The sequence below is a fragment of the Entelurus aequoreus genome, linkage group LG12 (genome assembly GCF_033978785.1).
Source record: "Entelurus aequoreus isolate RoL-2023_Sb linkage group LG12, RoL_Eaeq_v1.1, whole genome shotgun sequence".
NCBI classification, from domain to species: Eukaryota; Metazoa; Chordata; class Actinopteri; order Syngnathiformes; family Syngnathidae; genus Entelurus; species Entelurus aequoreus.
Genome location: NC_084742.1, coordinates 22,116,071 through 22,138,528, shown reverse-complemented (window position 1 = coordinate 22,138,528; position 22,458 = coordinate 22,116,071). Strand labels below are relative to the sequence as shown.

The window sequence follows — 22,458 nt, the reverse complement described above, 5'->3', positions numbered from 1 at the left end:
TAAGATCCAAAACTTAGATTTTGTTAACAGTTTCATACCGGCTTTGGTGGATGATCACAAATTAACGCTTCACCTGTGACAAATATTGCAGTGAACCAATTCCCAGGTGTGTATACAAAGAACCCCTGTGTACACCAGGCCAACCTGTAAAGTACAATCTGATCTCAACAACATGCTCAAGATTCAACCACATGAGCCTGAAGACCAAGTTTGCTGCTGAATCTTCAATGTGTCCAAAAGTAAGTGGATCGGATAAGCTAAAAGATTTTAAGCCATTGGTGAGGTTCATGACTAGGGATGTATACAGAATACCAGTATTTTTTGGTACCAGTTTTTAATTAGGTTGGCCCATGAGGACTGAAGATTCTGGACTAACGATGCTATCGGTATTTTTTGTTCCAGCTGACCGACGTAATTATGACACGCTGTCACATTCAGCTAAGCGGCCACTGCAACACATTAAAATCAGCTTTAATAATGACAAAAAAGAACCAACACTACACAAAAGTTTATAACAACAACATTTCCTCCTCAAACGTTCCTTAAAGACATGCACGCTGTGTCAGTTTGAAGTGAATGCATTTTACTCGCCAGTCACGACCACGTTTTATCAACCACCTTCCTTGTGATCCATTAATCCACAGGCCAATATTAATCCACTCAAAAAAGGGAAAAATTGCGAAAATATAATCCACAAATTTGCTTTGAAGCAATCCACTCTTCCCTCACTCGTGAACAAGACTCCGAGGTACTTGAACTCCTCCTGTGTCAAGTGGTGGTAGAATTTTTTTATTTATTTTACTAACCAGTTCCTTCTACTATGATCTCGTTTCATACGTGTTTGAGCTCAGAGAAGCAGCCGTGCTTACCTCTGTGCATGGCACAGGAGGGAGGGCAGGACCACACAGCTCTCAGCGCGAGTCATCAACACTTCCGTGTCAATCACAGTCCACATGTTCATGGTTTAAATTTATTTCAAACATGCTATACAAATAGGCGAAAAATGTACTCTAATTTGTACTCAAATCTGGATGGATTTCTTTTAGGAGCAAAATGCGATGAAAGGGTTTAAATTCCTTTCCCCACATGTGCTACAGTTTTTGTTTTTTTAAGTCGCACGGTCTATTTTTAGGCACATTTGCGATTAAATTTGTCGCACTGTACAGTACTGCATGGACACATTTAATCGGATTAAAAGCCTAACCGGAATAAAATGCTTAATGTAAACACGCCATTTGGAATATTTTGAGCCGATCACACACGTTTCGACCAAAATTTAATTCCGATGTGGTTTATACCGATTGTCATTCGGATTGTTGCGCATCAAAACATCTTCCAAAATTTTGGTGAGAATTATCCTTACATGTAGGGGACTTCGTGGCTCGGTTGATAAGAGTGGCAGTGCCAGCAACCTGAGGGTTCCGCCATCCTAGTCAAGTTTGCTGTGTCCTGGAGCAAGACACTTCACCCTTGCTCCTGATAGGCCATTTTTAGGGCCTTGCATGGCAGCTCCCACCATCAGTGTGTGAATGTGTGTGTAAATGGGTGACTGAGGAAATACCTTGAAGGTAGAAAAGCGCTATACAAGTATAACCCATTTACCATTTTACTGCACATGTCTTTGATGTCATCTATACTTTGGTGGTAGATAGGGAACTAAATGTGCTGCCTCCCCCAATTCAAAATGTACAGAAGTAGCGTTGTATGCTGTTGAGCTTGTTGCTTTAAAACGAGACAATATGGTCTGGAGTGTCATGTGTTGATGTAACAAAGTTGTCTTAACGAGCTGTTTTATTTACGACTTTACAGCTCCAAGTGCTAACTGTTAGCCTCAAACACACACAGAGAACAACATGGTAACATGAAGACCCGTAGCAACCCGTACATAATCACAATATAAAAAGCACATAACAGCTACATTTAAAAAAGAGAGGTAAAACAAAAGCAGTGAACAGAAGGAAAAAATAATAAATACCGTGAGAACGTCAGACAAGCAGAAATGCATGAGTTCTGTGTTTTACAGTGGAAGTCTACTGCTTCTTCAGCACGTGCAGTGAGCAAACTTGTCCAAAAAATGGCACCACAGCACAAACAACAACACACCTTCCGGTTTACGTTAGGTTCTGCGCATGTCAAAGTAAAGTGTTGCGATTTAAGGTGTGATGCATGAAAATGCACATCATAATCAGTTCATTTTTTTCAGGGTCCATGTACACAGTAACATTCTAATCTAAATGATTATCAGATTAACTAAATGTTGTCCATATACACGTGGCTAATGATACCTCTTGTATTGTTTTATTACCTTCTGGGAGACACCTGTGTCATTTTCAATCAAGACAAAACTGACCCATGAATGGAAATATCCGTTGACTTAACAAAATATCTCCACCATGTCTTGATTTTAAATTTTCGGGACTGATAGGGATCCCAAATACACAAAAACAATTACCAACAAGTAAGAAAAATAGGTTTTGCATAATAGAATCCCAACTAAGGAGGTATTTTGAGATAAGAAAAAAGAAAAAGCCTTAAAAAATAATATTAGAAAAGTCTAATATAATTTCCAATTTCCTTTAAAAAACATTTAGATATGCTCAATTCTTCAGCTAATAAAAACACAAAAGAACAAAATCTAAAATAAAGAGCCCTGATTTAAAAGGAGATGTTTTAATGTCAGCAGCAACAATAAAAACAATTGACCTTTAACAATGGTATTTTTTTTTAGGTAAACATTACTATAGTATATACAGGAACACCAACCTGCCAACTTCTTCATGACGCTGTGTGACAGGCTGTGCTTTGAAAATTACTTTTAAAAAGTCATTAAGGTTATTTGTTACTTTACCAAAGAGGCAATTGAATTACTCTTTAATAAATATAGTTAATTACTAGAAACAGTAATTAACACGTTACTTAAAAAAAATATATATGGCATAATGCAGTTGAGATAAGTCAAGTGTGTGCGTCTGTGTGTGTTCCTTTAAAAGGCGGTGCCTGTTGCAGAGTGACGTGTGACGTCACCGAGACCGTGCTCAAACCCCAGCTTAAGATGTTTTTGTTAGCTTAGCAGGCAAATAACAGCATTTGGTCGACTCTGACAGCAGCTCTTTTGAATCTTTCACTGGTTTGTGTTACCTCTGCTTAATAAATAGGTTGAATGGGCTTCCAGGGATGTACAGTCGTGGTCAAAAGTTTACATACACTTGTAAAGAACATAATGTCATGGCTGTCTTGAGTTTCCAATAATTTCTACAACTCTTTTTTTCTTTGTGATAGCGTGATTGGAGCACACTTGTTTGTCACAAAAAACATTCATGAAGTTTGGTTCTTTTATAAATAAATACATGATAAATGGGTTATACATGTATAGCGCTTTTCTACCTTCAAGGTACTCAAAGCGCTTTGACAGTATTTCCACATTTACCCATTCACACACACATTCACACACTGATGGCGGGAGCTGCCATGCAAGGCGCTAACCAGCAGCCATCAGAGGCAAAGGGTGAAGTGTCTTGCCCAAGGACACAACGGACATGACTAGGAAGGTAGAAGGTGGGAATTGAACCCCAGTAACCAGCAACACTCCGATTGCTGGCACAGCCACTCTACCAACTTCGCCACGCCGTCCCTTTATGAATTGATTATGGGTCTACTGAAAATGTGACCAAATCTGCTGGGTCAAAAGTATACATACAGCAATGTTAATATTTGGTTACATGTTCCTTGGCAAGTTTCACTGCAATAAGCTGCTTTTGGTGGCCATTGACAAGCTTCTGGATGAATTTTTGACCACTCCTCTTGACAAAATTGGTGCAGTTCAGCTAAATTTGTTGGTTTTCTGACATGGCCTTGTTTCTTCAGCATTGTCCACACGTTTAAGTCAGGACTTTGGGAAGGACATTTTAAAACCTTAATTGTAGCCTGATTTAGCCATTCCTTTACCACTTTTGACATGTGTTTGGGGTGATTGTCCTGTTGGAACACCCAACTGCGCCCAAGACCCAACCTCCGGGCTGATGATTTTAGGTTGTCCTGAAGAATTTGGAGGTAATCCTCCTATTTCATTGTCCCATTTACTATGTAAAGCACTAGTTTCATTGACAGCAAAACAGGCCCAGAGCATAATACTACCACCGCCATGCAGACATGGTGTTCCTGGGATTAAAGGCCTCACCTTTTCTCCTCCAAACATATTGCTGGGTAATGTGGCCAAACAGCTAAATTTTTGTTTCATCTGACCCCAGAACTTTCTTCCAGATGGTCTCATCTTTGTCCATGGGATCAGCAGCAAACTTTAGATGAGCCTTAAGGTGTCGCTTCTGGAGCAAGGGCTTCCTTCTTGCATGGTAGCCTCTCAGTCCATGGCGATGCAAAACACGCTTTACTGTGGACACTGACACCTGTGTCCCAGAAGCTTCCAATTCATTGCAGACCTGCTTTTTGGTGATTCTCTGTTGACTCTTGATCATCCTGACCAATTTTCTCTCAGCAGCAGATGATGGCTTGCGTTTTCTTCCTGATCGTGGCAGTGACAAAACTGTGCCATGCACTTTATACTTACAAACAATTGTCTGCACAGTTGCTCTTGGGACCTTAAGCTGCTTTGAAATGACTCCAAGTGACTTTCTTGACTTGTTCAAGTCAATGATTTGTTTTTTCAGATCTGTGCTGAGTTCCTTTGACTTTCCCATTGTCTCATTTGTAACCGAGTCTACCGACCTCATCACATGAGCCCCATTTAAATGGGGTCAGAGAAGTCAACAGGTGTTGTCAATCATAATCACTCACATGAAGTTAAGAGGCCATGCCATGGAACTAATTTGATTTGATTGTACATTTTTTACAAACATTGATAATGTATGTTGCTGTATGTATACCTTTGACCCAGCAGATTTGGTAACATTTTCAGTAGACCATAATAAATTCTTAAAAGAACCAAACTTCATGAATGTTTTTTGTGACAAACATGTGCTCCAATCACTCTATCACAGTGGCTCTTAACCTGGGTTCGATCGAACCCTAGGGGTTCGGTGAGTTGGCCTCAGGGGTTCAGCGGAGCCTCTGTCGCGGAGATCAAGACACACCCAACTCATCGTGAAAATAAAAACTTCTCCCTATTGGCGTATTATGGATACCCCCAAACAATGTTCCCTCTAATTTTCCATCTGATTTGCAGGTGTGTAATTTGTTGTGAGTTCATGCACTGGGTTGGTGCACTAATTGTAAGTGTATCTTGTGTTTTTTATGTTGATTTTATTTTTAAAATTATTTTATTTATATATATTTTTTTAAATTTCCACAGACCGGTACCGGGCCGCGGCCTGGTGGTTGGGGACCACTGTTCTAGTCAACAAACAGGGTATTGTTTAGATGGCAACTTGGCAAGTGTCACTTCAATCATCGATTTGTTGTTCAAATTCTCTCCGACCATCTTAGTTATTCACGCGCAGTGTAGTTTGTGTGAAGATTTAAGGTGGTGAAAAAAAATTATTTTACTGACGAGGTTCTCCAACTAAGAGTGTGCAGGCTAGGACGAGCGGGGCTCCAGGCTCACCCCCCTATGTATCGGGGAGGAGGGACACAGCTTTCAGTACGCACAGAGTGATCAGTGACACTTCCGCGTTAATCACTTGTTTATTTGGTTATGGTTTAAGTGTATTTCAAACATGCTAGACAGATGGGCGAAAATGTTAATGTAGTTTGATACAATTTAAACAGATTTATTTTAGGAGCAAAATTCTACTTTTTTTCTCCTATTACTCACACAAGCTATTTTTTGTCGCAAACGCGACTAAAATGCTCGCACTGTAAAGTACTGTGATGGTATAGTCAAGCACCCACATTAGAGCTCAAGTGAACCAAACCGCAATAAACATCACTTGCATAGAAAAATAATGCATTGCAGTTCATTTGAACCAAAAAGCAAACCTGACCAGTGTTGGTGTTAGCCTGACGAACATGTTGCTTTAGGGACCTTTGTGAAGCTTAAAGGATCATTTGTCCAGGAAGCTAAAAGGCTACGTCGCTCTTGCTTATCCTGCTCTATTCTCCCCCAGTTTCACCTTCACACATTAGCCTACTTTGCGGGGTATTCACTTCTGATAAAGCAACCTGTGGACGTGTGATGCACTACAATATTGGAGTGTGCACAACAGTGGCAGGTTTGATTAAAACTGATGAAATATATCACAACAGGCCTGCACTTTATGAGGCAAACACTGTCGTCCTGATGAATACTAATGACCACCACCTCTTGATAAGTGCACAAATGAAACCATAGTAACAGTTGCGCTCTACTTGAGGGCTCAGGCGTGTGCCCAGATTAACAATAGGCTCTCATTACGCCATCGACTAAAATATCTCAGATTTGTGTGGCGCGCTGTTCAAGAATGACAACAAGGCCCTTCTTACCTTAATGGTTTTTGTTTGAAGTCTCAAGCCGTTTAAGGTGTTGATGGCTTTCTCTGCGTCCTTGGGGTCTACGTAGTTGACGAAGCCATAACCTAGGCTTTGCCCTGCAACCACATTGAAAGACGTCACACTTTCTTATTCTACAATACTCTTATTGTACTCTAGATTACTTTTTAATTAAGTACACAATGTAGAAGATTGTATCTAAAATACATAAACAATAATACAATATATTAAATTTGAAAACTTAAATCTTAAGCAAATAATTAAATTACCAAAAAGGTATGCACTAGGGGTGTGATGAGAGAAAGCAATTTCATTAACAGAATGCAGTCAGATTTATTTTTCAAAACAATCAGAAGCGTATTCATCTGGCCGTGCTCCAGGGGTTGGAATGACACATTAAGTGCTTTGCGCACAAAACAAACCGAGAGGTAGTAAACCGAGCTAGCCTGTGAGTTTCCCCCTCTTGCTATGCCACTAGACTGCTTGGGGCTGGTGTGGAGGGGGAGACATGAGACTGCTCCCCCTCATTGGAGTTCAACCACCACGACGTGCTCATGTCTAAAGAGAAGCAGCTAAATTTTAGCTGATTAACGGTCAATCATGGATGCCAAGACTTGACGGAAAAGCACACTAGATTACTACAACAGCCCAAACATAAGACAAAACAGCAAATGACGAAAACACTTGACAGCTGATATTGGCAAAGAAAAATACCTCATAAAGCTTCTCAAAAAGACATTTTAAATACTTTTTCAACTGTTATAAATGTTTCTTTTGTTTTTATTTGAGGACACATGTTCAAAAGTTAAAAGCTCATGCATGGGTCATCCATGCAAAGTTATAAAAGACTTCAAAGTACACCTGCATTGTTTTGTGACCCAGCCCCATTATTTCAAGGAGAGTGGGAACCACAGACAACTCCTGAGACTGGCTGATAAACTAAGCTGTTGTCACTTTTACTTCGTAGACTCGCAGGGCTCAGAGTAATTTTGGCAGTACCTTGTCCTGGTATATCCAGGCTTTGAACTTCCTTGAGAGACCAGATTTGTCAATGGCTGTAAGCTCGGTTGTCAAGTCGCTTTTTGTTTGTTGGAGTGCCGCTTTGTACTTCAGAGTGCTGTCTGAGGGTTTTCCCAGGCTCCTCGGTCACTGTTAGAATTGTGATACATACCAGGATAAAGCAGACTTGGTCAGCAACTTTCCCTTTCTTCAAGACGAAAAACCATGGGCGCCGGGTACAATGCTTGCTAATGCGCAAAAATGTGGCGTATGCCCTTTTTCACGGCAAAGAAGAGATGTGTCAAGAGTGAACCTGACGTGGAAATGTGAGGTCCCTCACACCAAGTTCATGCTTCACGTACGCATATTTCTACTGGTTGTGGATATTTTGCTGACACATACAGTTGGTTGCTCAGGCTTTGTCTTTGCAACATTTGATTTCAACAATATAAAAAGCGGTAGAAAATGGATGGATGGAAAAAAGATTGAGGCAAGGACACAAAATGTACTTCATACTAATGCTTCGTATTCATATTAATATTTGTGAGGACATCTATTAATGTATCGACGTTTGTGAAAAGATTGCCTCATTTTCACATGAAACTAATCTGACAGTGAGCAGGCTACCGTATAAACACATTTTGTTGTAAATTACACAAATTCCATTTATATTGGGGGTAAAAAAGTTGGTGGATGTAACTGGAAAGGACTGAACTTGTTGTCTTCCATTCATCCTCTTCCCCTACCAAGAAGTACTTCAAACATTTACTAGATTACCATTATTTGAGCCTATGTACAGCTTGAAATTTCAAGACCCATTGAATCTACTAAGAAAAAGCTGGGCAGCCTTTCCACATCCTACCAATTAGGGCTGGGCGGTATACCGGTATATTTTAGAAATATGTATTTAAGACAATAACGCCATACCAATATAATATATTCTATTGCTGCCTTTAATAGTTACTCCCACCATTTACCCGCTCTTCACTGAAAATCTCATTGCATCAACACCCTCCGCAGACCTTCGCAATGCTTTGTTTTAATAACAATTTAAAGGGTCCGGCGCACGTCTGGAGTCGCTACCATGCATTGCTGACACAGACCTCCCGCCATATTCGCCTTTGCGCACAGCCAATGTCCGGGGCGAAGCTTTGGCGCCTCCCCCTCTTTATTAACCAGAGGTAACAACCTGGTGAAAAGATTCAACATAACAGCCGTCAGAGCTGACAAACTGCAGCTGCTAAATGCTATAGCTAACAGCTCAGCTAAGCTGAAAGACTTGCTCACTTGGCAAAAGACACCGCCTTTTAAAAAGACACACATGCTGCTCTTTTAATGAAACTGCAGTTGACAATTATTCAATTTTTTTTTTTTTTGTATCATTATGTTTCGTAGAAATTACATTTATAAAAGAGCAATTCTATTAGTAATTAAATTACTTTTTTTGTTAAGTAAACTATTTGTACTTCTTAGCAATAAATACTTTTTTAAAGTAATTTTCAGAACAGTTGTAGGAACAGTAATGTGGTGTTTAGTTTAAAATAAACACTTTGCACGTTTTGTTTAAAATACCAATATATATTGCATATCTCCATTCGGCCTAAAAATACCAAGATATTAAAGGCCTACTGAAATGAATTTTTTTTATTTAAACGGGAATAGCCGATCCATTCTATGTGTCATACTTGATCATTTCGCGATATTGCCATATTTTTGCTGAAAGGATTTAGTAGAGAAAATTGACGATAAAGTTCGCAACTTTTGCTCGCTGATAAAAAAAGCCTTGCCTGTACCGGAAGTAGCGTGAGGTCACAGGAGGTAGTATTCCTCACAATTCCCCGTTGTTTACAATGGAGCGAGAGAGATTCGGAGCGACAAAGCGACGATTACCCCATTAATTTGAGCGAGGATGAAAGATTCGTGGATGAGGAACGTTACAGTGAATGACTAGAGAGGCAGTGAAGGACGTATCTTTTTTCGCTCTGACCTTAACTTAGGTACAAGCTGGCTCATTGGATTCCACACTCTCTCCTTTTTCTATTGTGGATCACGGATTTGTATTTTAAACCACCTCGAATACTATATCCTCTTGAAAATGAGAGTCGAGAACACGAAATGGACATTTACAGTGACTTTTATCTCCACGACAATACATCGGTGAAACACTTAGCTACTGAGCTAACGTGATAGCATCGTTCTCAAATGCAGATAGAAACAAAATACATAAATCCCTGACTGGAAGGATAGACAGAAGATCAACAATACTATTAAACCTTGGACATGTAACTACACGGTTAATAATTCTCAGCCTGGCAAAGCTTAACAATGCTTTTGCTAACGACGCTGAAGCTAACTTAACAACTTAGCAACCGGACCTCACAGAGCTATGATAAAAACATTAGCACTCCACCTACGCCAGCCAGCCCTCATCTGCTCATCAAAACCCGTGCTCACCTGCGTTCCAGCGATCGACGGCGCGACGAAGGACTTCACCCGATCATCCGTGCGGTTGGCGGCTAGCATCGGCTAGGCGTCTGCTATCCAAGTAAGTAGTCCTTGTTGTGTTGCTACAGCCAGCCGCTAATACACCGATTCCACCTACAACGTTCTTCTTTGCAGCCTCCATTGTTCATTAAACAAATTGAAAAAGATTCACCAACACAGATGTCCAGAATACTGTGGAATTATGAGATGAAAACAGAGCTGTTTTGTATTAGATTCAACGGGCCCTGAATACTTCCGTTGCCGTTGTGACGTCACACGCATACGTCATATCCAAAGGAGTTTTTCACCCGGAAGTTTAGCGGGAAACTTAAAATTGCACTTTATAAGTTAACCCGGCCGTATTGGCATGTGTTGCAATGTTAAGATTTCATCATTGATATATAAACTATCAGACTGCGTGGTCAGTAGTAGTGGGTTTCAGTAGGCCTTTAGTTTTGGTCCATATTGCCCAGCCCTACTACCAGTGATAGAGTGATCCAGTATGTGCTGCAAATGAAACCGATTGGCAATAGCCAGAGCTGATCTGAGAACAGCAATTTAGAGAGAGTTGGAGCAAGATTGACAAAAAGTACCTTGTAAAGTCCATGCCTAAGAGATTGCAACCCGTTATAAAAGCCATAGGTGGTGCAACAAAGTATTACTGGTGTTTTTTTATTTTCATGATTTCATAACCTTAGAATTGAGAGATTCCATAATGTGTTTACTTTAATTTAAAAAGGAAACTGATAATCACTACCACAATTTATTTTCTTGATTTTTTTAAGTGTTTCTTAATGCCATAATGTTGAATTTGAAATTATTTTAGTTTTGTGTGATGTCTGGGTTTTTTTTTCCTACAAAAATAACTGAATTATGTCCCCCAAGACTGGTGACTCCATAATTTTTTTGCTAGGGGTTATATTCTCAGGACATTAGAACGATTGCAACACAACTGTTCAGTTTGTCTCAAATGACATTTGGCCTCATCTGAGCAGGCTTCATCATAGATGACTAGCTCTGTCTTAGATAGGACATATCTAGTCCTAACTAGGGCAGAACTAGTCTTATGTAAGTCTATTAGTATGAGCTAATGAAGCCTGCTCAGATGAGAGGTGAAACATATTCTAATACAAACTGAACAGTCCAGTAGTGACTGATGGAATGACCTGAAAAAATGACTGACAGTTTACAGTACTGGTGCGATTCCTGGTGGACTGATTTGGAAAGTTTTGTTGCTAAAGTAACAATGAACTGCGCCTAAAATTTTTCCCCGACTCAGGTTGCTCAGGTGTCCGGGGCGAAAATTGGCTAAAACTTTAAATCGGTCGTGTATTTCTTAGGCACCGTATTGAAGGCTGTGTGTTTTTCTGTCTTTAGCTCTTTTACAAGTGACAGCGGATTCTCGTAGTTGCAGTAGCAGCAAGCTTCCATGGTTTAACAATCACAAAAATCGCTCTGCACTGGAGCAGCAGGATGGATGGAGGACGGTGCCTGTTAAAGTGCATGGAAGCTGACCAATCAGAGCAGACTGGGCCATTCGAACTGGGGTGCCGCGTCCCTAACAACTTGCTAAAACAGAAAATATGCAAATATTGGGTAATAGCACCCACCAAAAAGCCAAAAGCAAAAACTAATTTTTAAAATCAAACTGTGTTGAGTTGAGTGATGCTGTTTAACGTCAGCAAACGTTACCTAAATGTGAATGAAAGCTGACCAATTAGAGCATACTGAGCCATTCAAACTGGGGTGCTGCCTATCTAACAGCTTGTTAAACTGAAAAGATGCAACTATTGTGGAATTAAGCAGACAACCCAGCAAGAAGCTAAAAACCTTACAATCATTTTTAAAATCAAACAGTGTTGAGTTTACGGTTTAATAAACGCTAGCTAAATGTCAATTTAGCAATTTCAGTCAATTTAGCTTTGTTAACAAGCATGATACCTTTATAACAATGTTACTTTAGATGGCTGGCTAGCAATTATCTCTTCATAATCTGTGCCCCTCACAATAATTGTTGTTTTTTAAACTGTTTACATGCAAAGGATATGTTTGTTCTTCCTGTAAGTTTGATGTATTTTTCTATTTGGTAAATTCTGATTGTGACTAAATGGTGTTTTTATTATTCTGTTGGTTGATGTCTTTTGTTTTTGTGCTCTGGTGTGAGGGGCCTCAAACTGGCTTTTTCAAGGCATTAGTGTGGAGTGAGTTGAGTTGGATTGGGTGACAGGTTTCACAAAGAGGGTAAATGAAGTACGCCTGATCCATTTGCCCCCCTTATTTTTTGGTCACATTTCTGTAATAAACACTCAATTTCAAACTGTTATACTAATTGGGGTGGGAAAACGTTGACTCGTCATGGGCTACAGTACTGTATTTCTATAAGTTTGTTAAACGTGTAATTCCGGGTGGTCTTAAAAAATTTACAATATAAAACTATGAATATCAGAAGAATGAACATCCCTCCTTGTTTACTTCCCAGACGACCTCCTCAACATCAAGCAACACAGCAAAAAACGCACCAAAATGTCTGATAAAATATCATGTTTTTGCAGAACTCTGTGCCGCTCCATCACACTTGCTCACACTGCTCCTTAAAGAGACCCCCACTCTGCTTTGTATCAAAGTTCCATCTTTAGGGTGCTGCTGAGACGCAGTCCCTATGATTACCGTAATGACCCGTCTGTTACTAGAAAGCGCAAGACAAGATCCAAAGCGGTCATTAATATGCACGTTTATCCACACAGGTATTATGGACTTACTGGCATGAATCACCACGGTCTTTCCGTTGAGATCAATCCAGTATGTCAACTACATCTAACCTTGTAACACCTTATTGACTCTACATAAAATATAGCTTCACTTTCAGAATTTTTTAAATCCTCTGCGATAAAAATTACCATTCAGCTCCAACAGCACCCGTGAGATGAGTTGACTAACTTGCTGTATTCAATATCTACAAGCAGCACACCAGAGGGGGAAGGTTTTAAAAGCAAAGAGGATGGATGCATTTCTCTGATGACTACTTAGCGTCTCTTCTATCAGCAGCGCGCACAAGAAGTAGGCTGGCTTAAATCCATCGCCCGGGGGGGAAGCAAGAAAGGGAGGGAGTGCAGACAAAAGCAGCAGCGTCGTCATCTTATGAAGCGCTAAAATAAGAGCAATTTGTTCCTTTAGAAATGACTTGGAGGCTTTGAATAACATTAAATGACTCTTTAACCCAGTGTGAAGCAGTGATAATTTAGTTGACTAATAAGTTTTGTCTTAGTTATCGTCAACAACCTATTTTTTTACTGACAAAATAAGACGATAACCCATTAAAACAAATGCATGTTGACTAAGACGAAAATGAACTGACATTTTAGTCAAATAAAAACAACACAAAAATGTTGACAAACGAAATCCAGTCATTTAATTTTGTCTTGTAGATAGGTGGGCAAGTTCGGAATATATCCAATCACAGCGTACATATGAAAAGAGGGGTGTGGAGAGCCAATCAGATGCTTCTCTTAGTGAAATAAGTTGGATTTCTCAGTCAAAACAGAAATGTATGGTTTAACATGTTGCACATCATATTGTGTGAACACCTGGGAGAAACTGAGGACATGTAATTTTTTCTGCTATGATGCCATCAGCAGGCGAGTCGTCGTGACATCTCCACAACTGTACGTTAACGGTAATCTAACTATTTCTTCCTTACAAAAAAAATAAAGTAATTTTCCCTGCCTAAAGGAATCTTTTATTTAATGGTAAATCTAAAGGCATGTCAACTTTTAATGTGGTCCAACACGCTTACATCACACGTGCACCTAAAAGAGGAAGTGGATGCAGCATTTCCTATTTATTTATTTGAAGCGGACATTTACTAACAAATTAAAGACTTAAAGCTGGGTACTTCAATCTTGTGTCATCTGGCAGAATTCAAACTGTAAATTTCGCCCCCACTCTGTGCATCTTGTTGATAGTCCCTTCCAGGCTCCTCCTTATTTGGAGTGCACGAAATAGCGCACGAAAGCTGTACATGCACACGTATAGGTTGTTGACAGTCTGAAGTTGCATCAAAGGATCCCATAGTTCGTATTTTGTCTCATTTATGTTGCTAAGCTATAATATCGCCATATATTATACAAAGATTTAACAAAAATGTAAATGCAAAAACCACAAACTATGTTTCTGCTTACAATAGACATTACAGCAATCGCGTAACTATCGGTAAACATACTAACAAGTTGCCACACAAAATATAGGAACATGGAACATTAGATTACCTCTCTAGAAGGAAAACAGCCATTTGCACATCCAAAGTTAGTCCAAGACTGGCCCGCAACGCCCTCCACTTAGAATACGCCGGACCAATATTTTATGGAGGTAAATCATGGCCAAAGGTTTTGTACCTGATAAAATTTACTTTGAAACTGACAGTTCAGGTTCTGGTGTTGAAAAATACATTTGTGTATGCAAACTAAAAATAAATGGACACAGTTTTTGTTAAATATATATTTTGGATTCTCACTTTTTTGAATATTTATTTATTTATATATTGTATTTGAGCTTTCAAATTTTTCTGATTCAATTTGTATTTTTTACAGTTTGTTTTCCCAAGTTTCATATCTTTCTTTTTCAGATTAATTTTTTTTTTCAGGTTCAGACTTTTGACCCTTATTTTCCGTGGAAGTGGTGAGAGGGGCGTGGCCTCAAGACAGACCAATCAGCAAAAGGATAAGGGGCGTCCTCTTCACTGAACATAGGAACTTATTTACGTAATTCAAGCAAACACTTCATACAGGGTACAGCATGCGATTGTCAGAGAAAGAAATGACGGCAGTGAAACGTGAAGGCTGTTTTAAACATCATCGATGACAAATTGCAGAAGTGGCCCGACAAATCGTGCTATATTGTGCATTTCAACAGCCAACCACTAAATTCCGATTTTTGCATTGCACCGCAAGCGCAGTGATCCACTCCCAATCGTAATGAATGATACCGTCTGGTCCTGCCTGAGCCCTATATTAGGTTCTTCAGCCCCCTTCTGTGGCTAGGAAATGGCTGAAGAGACATGTTCACTACGAAAGTTTGTTTTGTGACAACATGCAAAGTTTTATAGCTAGCAACGTTAGCTATGGTAATGGTTATGAGATTAGTTTATTTCGAACATTTGTTGCCACTCACATAATTATTCCAGCAGGGGTCACTGTAGACCCTCTTTTACTTTGCGTTGTATTTGTGTTCCTGCAACTGCCTTCCTAGAGATGGGATTTATGGCTATTTTATTTATCAGTTTTGGGGTTTATTTAGCCACAAAATAATTGCTTGTATGTGTTATAAGATAAGATGAAGATCAGAATAATTTCAATGTACACAAACAATACTGTATTTGTAAGAATTCTAAAATATTGGAAACAATTGTATAAATTTTTGTTTTTACTCTAAATGTTCCTTAATGGTCCCATATCCCCATGCTTAAACGGTAAAATCACTTTTTTTTCTCCGTAACATGAACATTTTAAGCATATTAATAATACAGATAATACACTTCTACCTTCCTAGTCATGTCCGTTGTGTCCTTGGGCAAGACACTTCACCCTTTGCCTCTGATGGCTGCTGGTTAGCGCCTTGCATGGCAGCTCCCGCCATCAGTGTGTGAATGTGTGTGTGAATGGGTAAATGTGGAAATACTGTCAAAGCGCTTTGAGTACATTGAAGGTAGAAAAGCGCTATACAAGTATAACCCATTTATCATTTATATTTATTACACTTAAACAAGTAAGAATAAAATGTATATGTGTGTATAAAAGTGTAAATAAAATTAGAATATAAATTAGGACAAAATAAAAAGGCAGGGTGCATCCTTGATTTATCTACCAAGTTATTTATGTCTCACATTTATACATTGTTAGTATCGGTTTTACATTGTGAATAAACTCGTATTGAAAATAATTGTTCCCTCTGTTTTTTGAAGGGATGAATAAAGTATTTTGTCAGCACCACGATTGTTCCCTGGTTTCTGGTCTTCTCCATCCAACACATCATCACCTTGAAACACAACCCAGAACCACGGAAGAACACCAAACACACCACAGAGCATAATTGCAATATCATACATCACCAGTGTTGGGACTAACATTATTTTCGGCGGTAACTAGTAGTCTAATACGTTATTTTTTATATTCAGTAACTCAGTTACCGTTACTACATGATGCGTTACTACATAAAAAATAACGTCAAATAACGCAGTATCGGCTAGAAACAGAAGATCTGAGTGTGTTTTATTGGAGTTACAGTGTCGTCCTTCTGTGTCAAGGAAAAGAAGAGGCGCGCTTTGTGTGGGTGGGGGGCGTGTCTGTGTTTACTAACAAGACATGGCGGAGCCAGAAGTCGAGTTTCTTAACATGGAGATATTCTCACTAATTTTTTTTTTGTCGAGCACAAAGAAAACAACATTTTACCGGTAGTTAAATGTAAGTTGTGTCTTGGATCAAAGATCCAGTCTACTGCCCAAAACAGCAATTCAAATCTGCTGAAACAGCTACAAAAGCAACATGCTTTGCCGAAGCTAGTAAAGAGAGACACACTTCACCTCCACCTCCAACAGCGGCTGGATTTTAACGGAGGGACTGCTAGTCAGGACAACGTTGATAGAGCCATTGCAGCGTATGTGCTAGAAGACACGCAGGCTATTTCTACAGTGGAGTCACCCGATTTCAGGCAGCTGGACACAGTGGACAGTGAGCACATAAACATGAAAAGCGAGCTAAAGAAAACACTCAAAACTCAGCCTCTCTTCATCATTCAGCACTGAAGGTACACACACACTGTCAATTCTCTTATATACTACTTTCATTCTAGACTTCTAGAGTGTTTGATTATCACATCACTCTAAATGTATAGACTATAAAGTTCACAAACAAAGAGGGATCCTAGTGGGCCAGGCCAATCTTTCCTTATCTCTAAACTAAAACTGGGGAAATGCGTAGATTGTTCTGGGCTTCAGTACAGTGTTGATCTCATGAAGACATTATTTTATTTTCGAATTCCTTGAGAAAAAAAATGCCTGGTTAGGCTTTGTGTATGTCATGTGTTCCTTCCTTGGGTGAAGCCAGGTTTACAGCTATGTTGTGACATGTTATTATGCTGTTTGTTACTTATGTATGTTATGTTGCAGCTATTTAAAATAGTTTTGTCAATTTGTTCTGGCCTGAAATAAATTGGCCCTTTGAAACGTATCTGTCTTTGTGTGTTGTATGTAGACCACATTGCTTAGCAGAGTTCAGTGATGCAAATGCATGCCAAGTTGATCAACAGATGGTATTATTCTCCAGTGCAGTAACAGTACTGAAATGAAGGCTAAAAGGGCATTAATGGGAGCCTTAAAAAAATAAGTAAAAAATAAGTAACTAAATAGTTACTTTTCACAGTAACGCATTACTTTTTGGTGTAAGTAACTGAGTTAGTAACTGAGTTACTTTTGAAATAAAGTAACTAGTAACTGTAAGTAGTTACTGGTTTTCAGTAACTAACCCAATACTGTACATCACATGTTTCCAGTTTCTCATTGCATGTCCGAAAAGGAGCAGAAAGAAGCATAGTTGTTTTTAACCTACCCCTTTTAGTTTCATACCAATTTCTATACATTTGTTTGAACCTGATCTGTAACCACAGTGAATGAATAAAGAGACAACTAAGTAAGTAAATATTTAATTATTAAAGTATCATACATAGTTCTGTTTCACATGAGATGAATAAGATCTTCCCATTTTTCATTAAGGTTTAAGAGGTTAAACAGGATTCTTCTTCCTTGTACTTTGTAAACACTTTGAATTTGAACTTTTTCTTATAGTGGATCATATTAGTACAGTTTATTATCCATTCCATAATTTAATTCCACATACTGATATGCTGAAGGTTTTTAAATGTTGTATGCACACGCAAATGTTTTAACTTACACTTTTCTTTAAAGGCCTACTGAAATGATTTTTTTTTATTTAAACGGGGATAGCAGATCTATTCTATGTGTCATACTTGATCATTTCGCGATATTGCCATATTTTTGCTGAAAGGATTTAGTATAGAACAACGACGATAAAGATTGCAACTTTTGGTATCTGATAAAAAAAAGGCTTGCACCTACCGGAAGTAGCGTGACGTAGTCAGTTGAACATATACGCAAAGTTCCCTATTGTTTACAATGATGGCCGCATGAAGTGAGAGAGATTCGGACCGAGAAAGCGACAATTTCCCCATTAATTTGAGCGAGGATGAAAGATTTGTGGATGAGTAAAGTGCAAGTGAAGGACTAGTGGGGAGTTGAAGCTATTCAGATAGGGAAGATGCTGTGAGAGCCGGGGGTGACCTGATATTCAGCTGGGAATGACTACAACAGTAAATAAACACAAGACATATATATACTCTATTAGCCACAACACAACCAGGCTTATATTTAACATGCCACAAATTAATCCTGCATAAAAACACCTGCGTGTTTATGCAAGCTCCTAGCTCCTCTGCTAGCTCCTAGCTCCATAGAACACGCCAATACAATTCAAACACCTGATCAACACACACAATCACTCAGCCCAAAAGACCGTTTACCTAACCCAAGGTTCATAAAGCTTATATATTTTTAAAAAGTTACGTACGTGACGCGCACATACGGTCAAGTTATCGAATGTTTAGCAGCCAAGGCTGCATACTCACGGTACCTGATATTCAGCTGGGAATGACTACAACAGTAAATAAACACAAGACATATATATACTCTATTAGCCACAACACAACCAGGCTTATATTTAATATGCCACAAATTAATTCTGCATAATAACACCTGCGTGTTTGTTATGCTAGCTCCTAGCTCCTCTGCTAGCTCCTAGCTCCATAGAACACGCCAATACAATTCAAACACCTGATCAACACACACAATCACTCAGCCCAAAAGACCGTTCACCTAACCCAAGGTTCATAAAGCTTATATATTTTTAAAAAGTTACGTACGTGACGCGCACGTACGGTACGGTACGTGTTATGCTAGCTCCTAGCTCCTCTGCTAGCTCCTAGCTCCATAGAACACGCCAATACAATTCAAACACATGATCAACACACACAATCACTCAGCCCAAAAGACCGTTCACCTAACCCAAGGTTCATAAAGCTTATATATTTTAAAAAAGTTACGTACATACGCAAAAAAAAGCCAAAGCTGCATACTCACAGTAGCACGTCTGCGTCTTTGTCATCCAAATCAAAGTAATCCTGGTAAGAGTCTGTGTTGTCCCAGTTCTCTACAGGCGTCTGTGTATCCAAGTCAAATGTCCTCCTGGTTAGAGTCTCTGTTATCCGAGTTCTTCCATCTTGACTGCATCTTTCGGGAATGTAAACAAAGAAGCGCCGGCTGTGTACTGTTGTGGCTGACTACGTTCGAAAAATACGTCCATTTCGCACCGACAACTTTCTTCTTTGCTTGCTCAGCTTCCTTCTTCATAATGCAATGAACATGATTGAAACAGATTCACGAACACAGATGTCCAGAATACTGTGGAATTATGAAATGAAAACAGAGCTTTTTCGTATTGGCTTCAATGTGGAAGGCATACCCGTGTTCGCCGGGCTACGTCACGCGCATACGTCATCCTCAGAGGCGTTTCGAACCGGAAGTTTAGCGGCAAATTTAAAATGTCACTTTATAAGTTAACCCGGCCGTATTGGCATGTGTTATAATGTTAAGATTTCATCATTGATATATAAACTATCAGACTGCGTGGTCGGTAGTAGTGGGTTTCAGTAGGCCTTTAAGGTTATATTTATCTTCATCTTTGTGAAGAATTGTTGTACATTCTTGGGTAGCAGGTTATAGTTTGCTTTGAACATAATTTTGACTATTTGCAAATGCACAAATTCGTTGAATTTCAATATTTGATATTCAATAAATGAAGGGTTTGAATGTTCTCTATATCCAATATCTTTCTATTATTCTAACTGACCTCTTTTGTAACAGTGAAAGAACTGTCATTTTGTAATATTTCCCCATATTTTTACACAATAACACAGCTATGGCAACAAAAGCAAGCAGGAGAAAACATGGAAGGATTTTTGGGTCTGCAACATATTTAGCTTTATTAATTGTAAACAAACCCACAGCCAGTATGGCTCTGGCTATAGTGACTGCTTCCCCAACACTACCACTAGTGAATACATATTACAAATGGATGTTAAGTTGCTATCATGAGTAGAGCTGCAGCTATCGAATATTTTAGTAATCAAGTATTCTATCGAATATCCCTATCGATTAATTGAGAGGGAAAAAAAATCCTATTTTCAGTTTAAAAAATAAAAAATAAAAAAGGCAACTCATATTGTTGATGTAGCTGTCCATATTGGCTGTACAAATTTAATTTACAAAAGAGAAGTGTGGGATACTTCTCTTGTTGCCTTATTTGTATTTTGACTTGATTTATATTATTATTTGGTGCAGCCGGGCCGGAGCAATATTTTTGCTTAATTAAGGTTTAATTATACATGTTAAGATGTGCCCTCAATTATTGCATTTGGCCTAATTGTCTTTTATTTCCTAAACGCCCGTTTTCATTATTGAAGGCTGACACGCACAACTGAAATGTGTCCGTGGTTGATTGTGCCAATTTGTGTGTGCTAATAAATCAGGTGCGCTCACAGACCCTATGTGCTGTGTGGTGTGACCGCATAAACTAAGTTCTTGTCTCTCGTGCGTTTTTGATTATTATACGGTGCCGTTTAAATGGTGGTTTCACCACGCAAATCTGCTGAGCTGTTTTCAACCTGCCAACAATACATAAACAATATAAAAAGACAAACCACTTAATAATGACGACAACAGTTTTACATTTTAAGAATGCAATACAGTTCATAGCATTATTTACATGCAAAATATTAACCAATGTTCATTTTGCCATCATAAAATATTTGAGTTGAAATTAGTTCAAAATTAATATTCCCTGAGAAAGTTAAAACTATATTCTTAGTATCAAAAATAAAACAATAAGAACAGTTGTCATTATATCAAACATAAAAAGTGGATTAGGTAGGGCCTTTAAGGCCATGTCCACACGAACACAGAGTTTAAAAAAACACTTATTTGGGGTTAAAACAATCTCCATCCACACCCACACAAGTGTAGTTTTAAAAGTGTCTGTCTCCACACAAACATACACATGCACATTTTGTCCAATCAGAAGCCTGAAAAAAGCAGCAATAGCCGACTTGTTGCAGCATTACACCTCCTATTGTGTTTATTTTGATCGACTTTAGACGTACAATGACATGTACATTATCTTTAAAACCAGCCTGCACGTACCCTCCTGGGAACATTATTAATGAGCGAAAGCACGCCTGTGCTGCTGAAACCCAACACTCAGAATTATAACGAGTTCAGCAACACGGTGATGTGCAGTGAAGTCTACATTATTTCTAAAATCAGCACGCACTAACCAAGGAAACCATTTTGCAATGTTTAAGTATCTATATAAAGTGCACGGACATGCGTGTGCCGCTGAAATCTCACATGGAATTATAAAGCATTTAATCATGGATAGAGTGATATAATACAGTATATGTGCAATGAAGTGTATATTACATCATGGTTTTTTTTAGTTTCTTGGTCGCTTTTTACGCGGGAGCAGTGTCGCGCCCGGCTCATGGAAGCAAGAAACGTAAGTTACCTTCAAGATTTGTCGTTAAACAAGGACTATAATCATAAAATAATGTTGCATCTTCCTTATGACACATAGCAAAAAGTCTTGCCTGTCAAAGTTGCCCCATCAGGTGGAGGTTTGACAGCGATCGTATCCAAAACAGCTGACTGTCATTTGCGCCGGCGGGAGTGTCGCAAAGAGTTTTGGAAATTCCATCCATCCATCCATTTTCTACCGCTTATTCCCTTCGGGGTCTCTGGAGCCTATATCAGCTACAATCGGGCGGAAGGCTGAGTACACCCTAGACAAGTCGCCACCTCATCACAGGGCCAACACAGATAGACAGACAACATTCACACTCACATTCACACACTTGGGCCAATTTTAGAGTTGCCAAAAATTTTGGAAATTATTCAATATGTTTTGTAATCGAATTACTCGAGTTACTCGAGGAATCATTTCAGCTCTAATCATGAGCATGTGCTTAATTTCTAGCTCTGCCAGTCCACCACTTAAATAAATCACAAAACGATCTTTCATTTTGAACATTTGTCACCCGTGTTGTGTGCTAGCTCCAGAAACTGGAGTGCTGCAAGTGGATTACTGCGCTGCACTTGCGGTGCGGTGCAATGCAAAGATCAGAATGTAAAGCTTGGCTGTTGAAATGCATAATAAGGCACGATTTGTCAGGCCATTTCGCAATTTGTCATCGGTGCGATTTAAAACAGCCTTCACGTCTCACTAGCGAAAATCGCATGCTGTAACCTGTATTAAGTGTTGGCTTGAACTGAATGAGTCCTATGTTCAGTGAAGGCAACGTGAAGAGGATGCCATTTATCCTTTTGCTGCTAGGTCTGTCATGAGGCCACGCCCCTCGCACCACTTCCACATAAAAAAG

General features: G+C 39.1%; 1 protein-coding gene across 13 annotated transcripts in view; it reads right to left on the bottom strand.

Moving 5' to 3' along the window:
- Nucleotides 1-22,458, bottom strand: part of elavl2 (ELAV like neuron-specific RNA binding protein 2) — a 161,317-nt gene that overhangs the window by 81,622 nt on the left and 57,237 nt on the right. For all 13 annotated transcript variants that reach the window (XM_062065211.1, XM_062065216.1, XM_062065213.1 and 10 more), the window contains one exon: nt 6,415-6,518. In XM_062065211.1, coding sequence (XP_061921195.1) covers nt 6,415-6,518 — 104 coding nt within the window. The remainder of the gene's footprint in view (nt 1-6,414; nt 6,519-22,458) is intronic.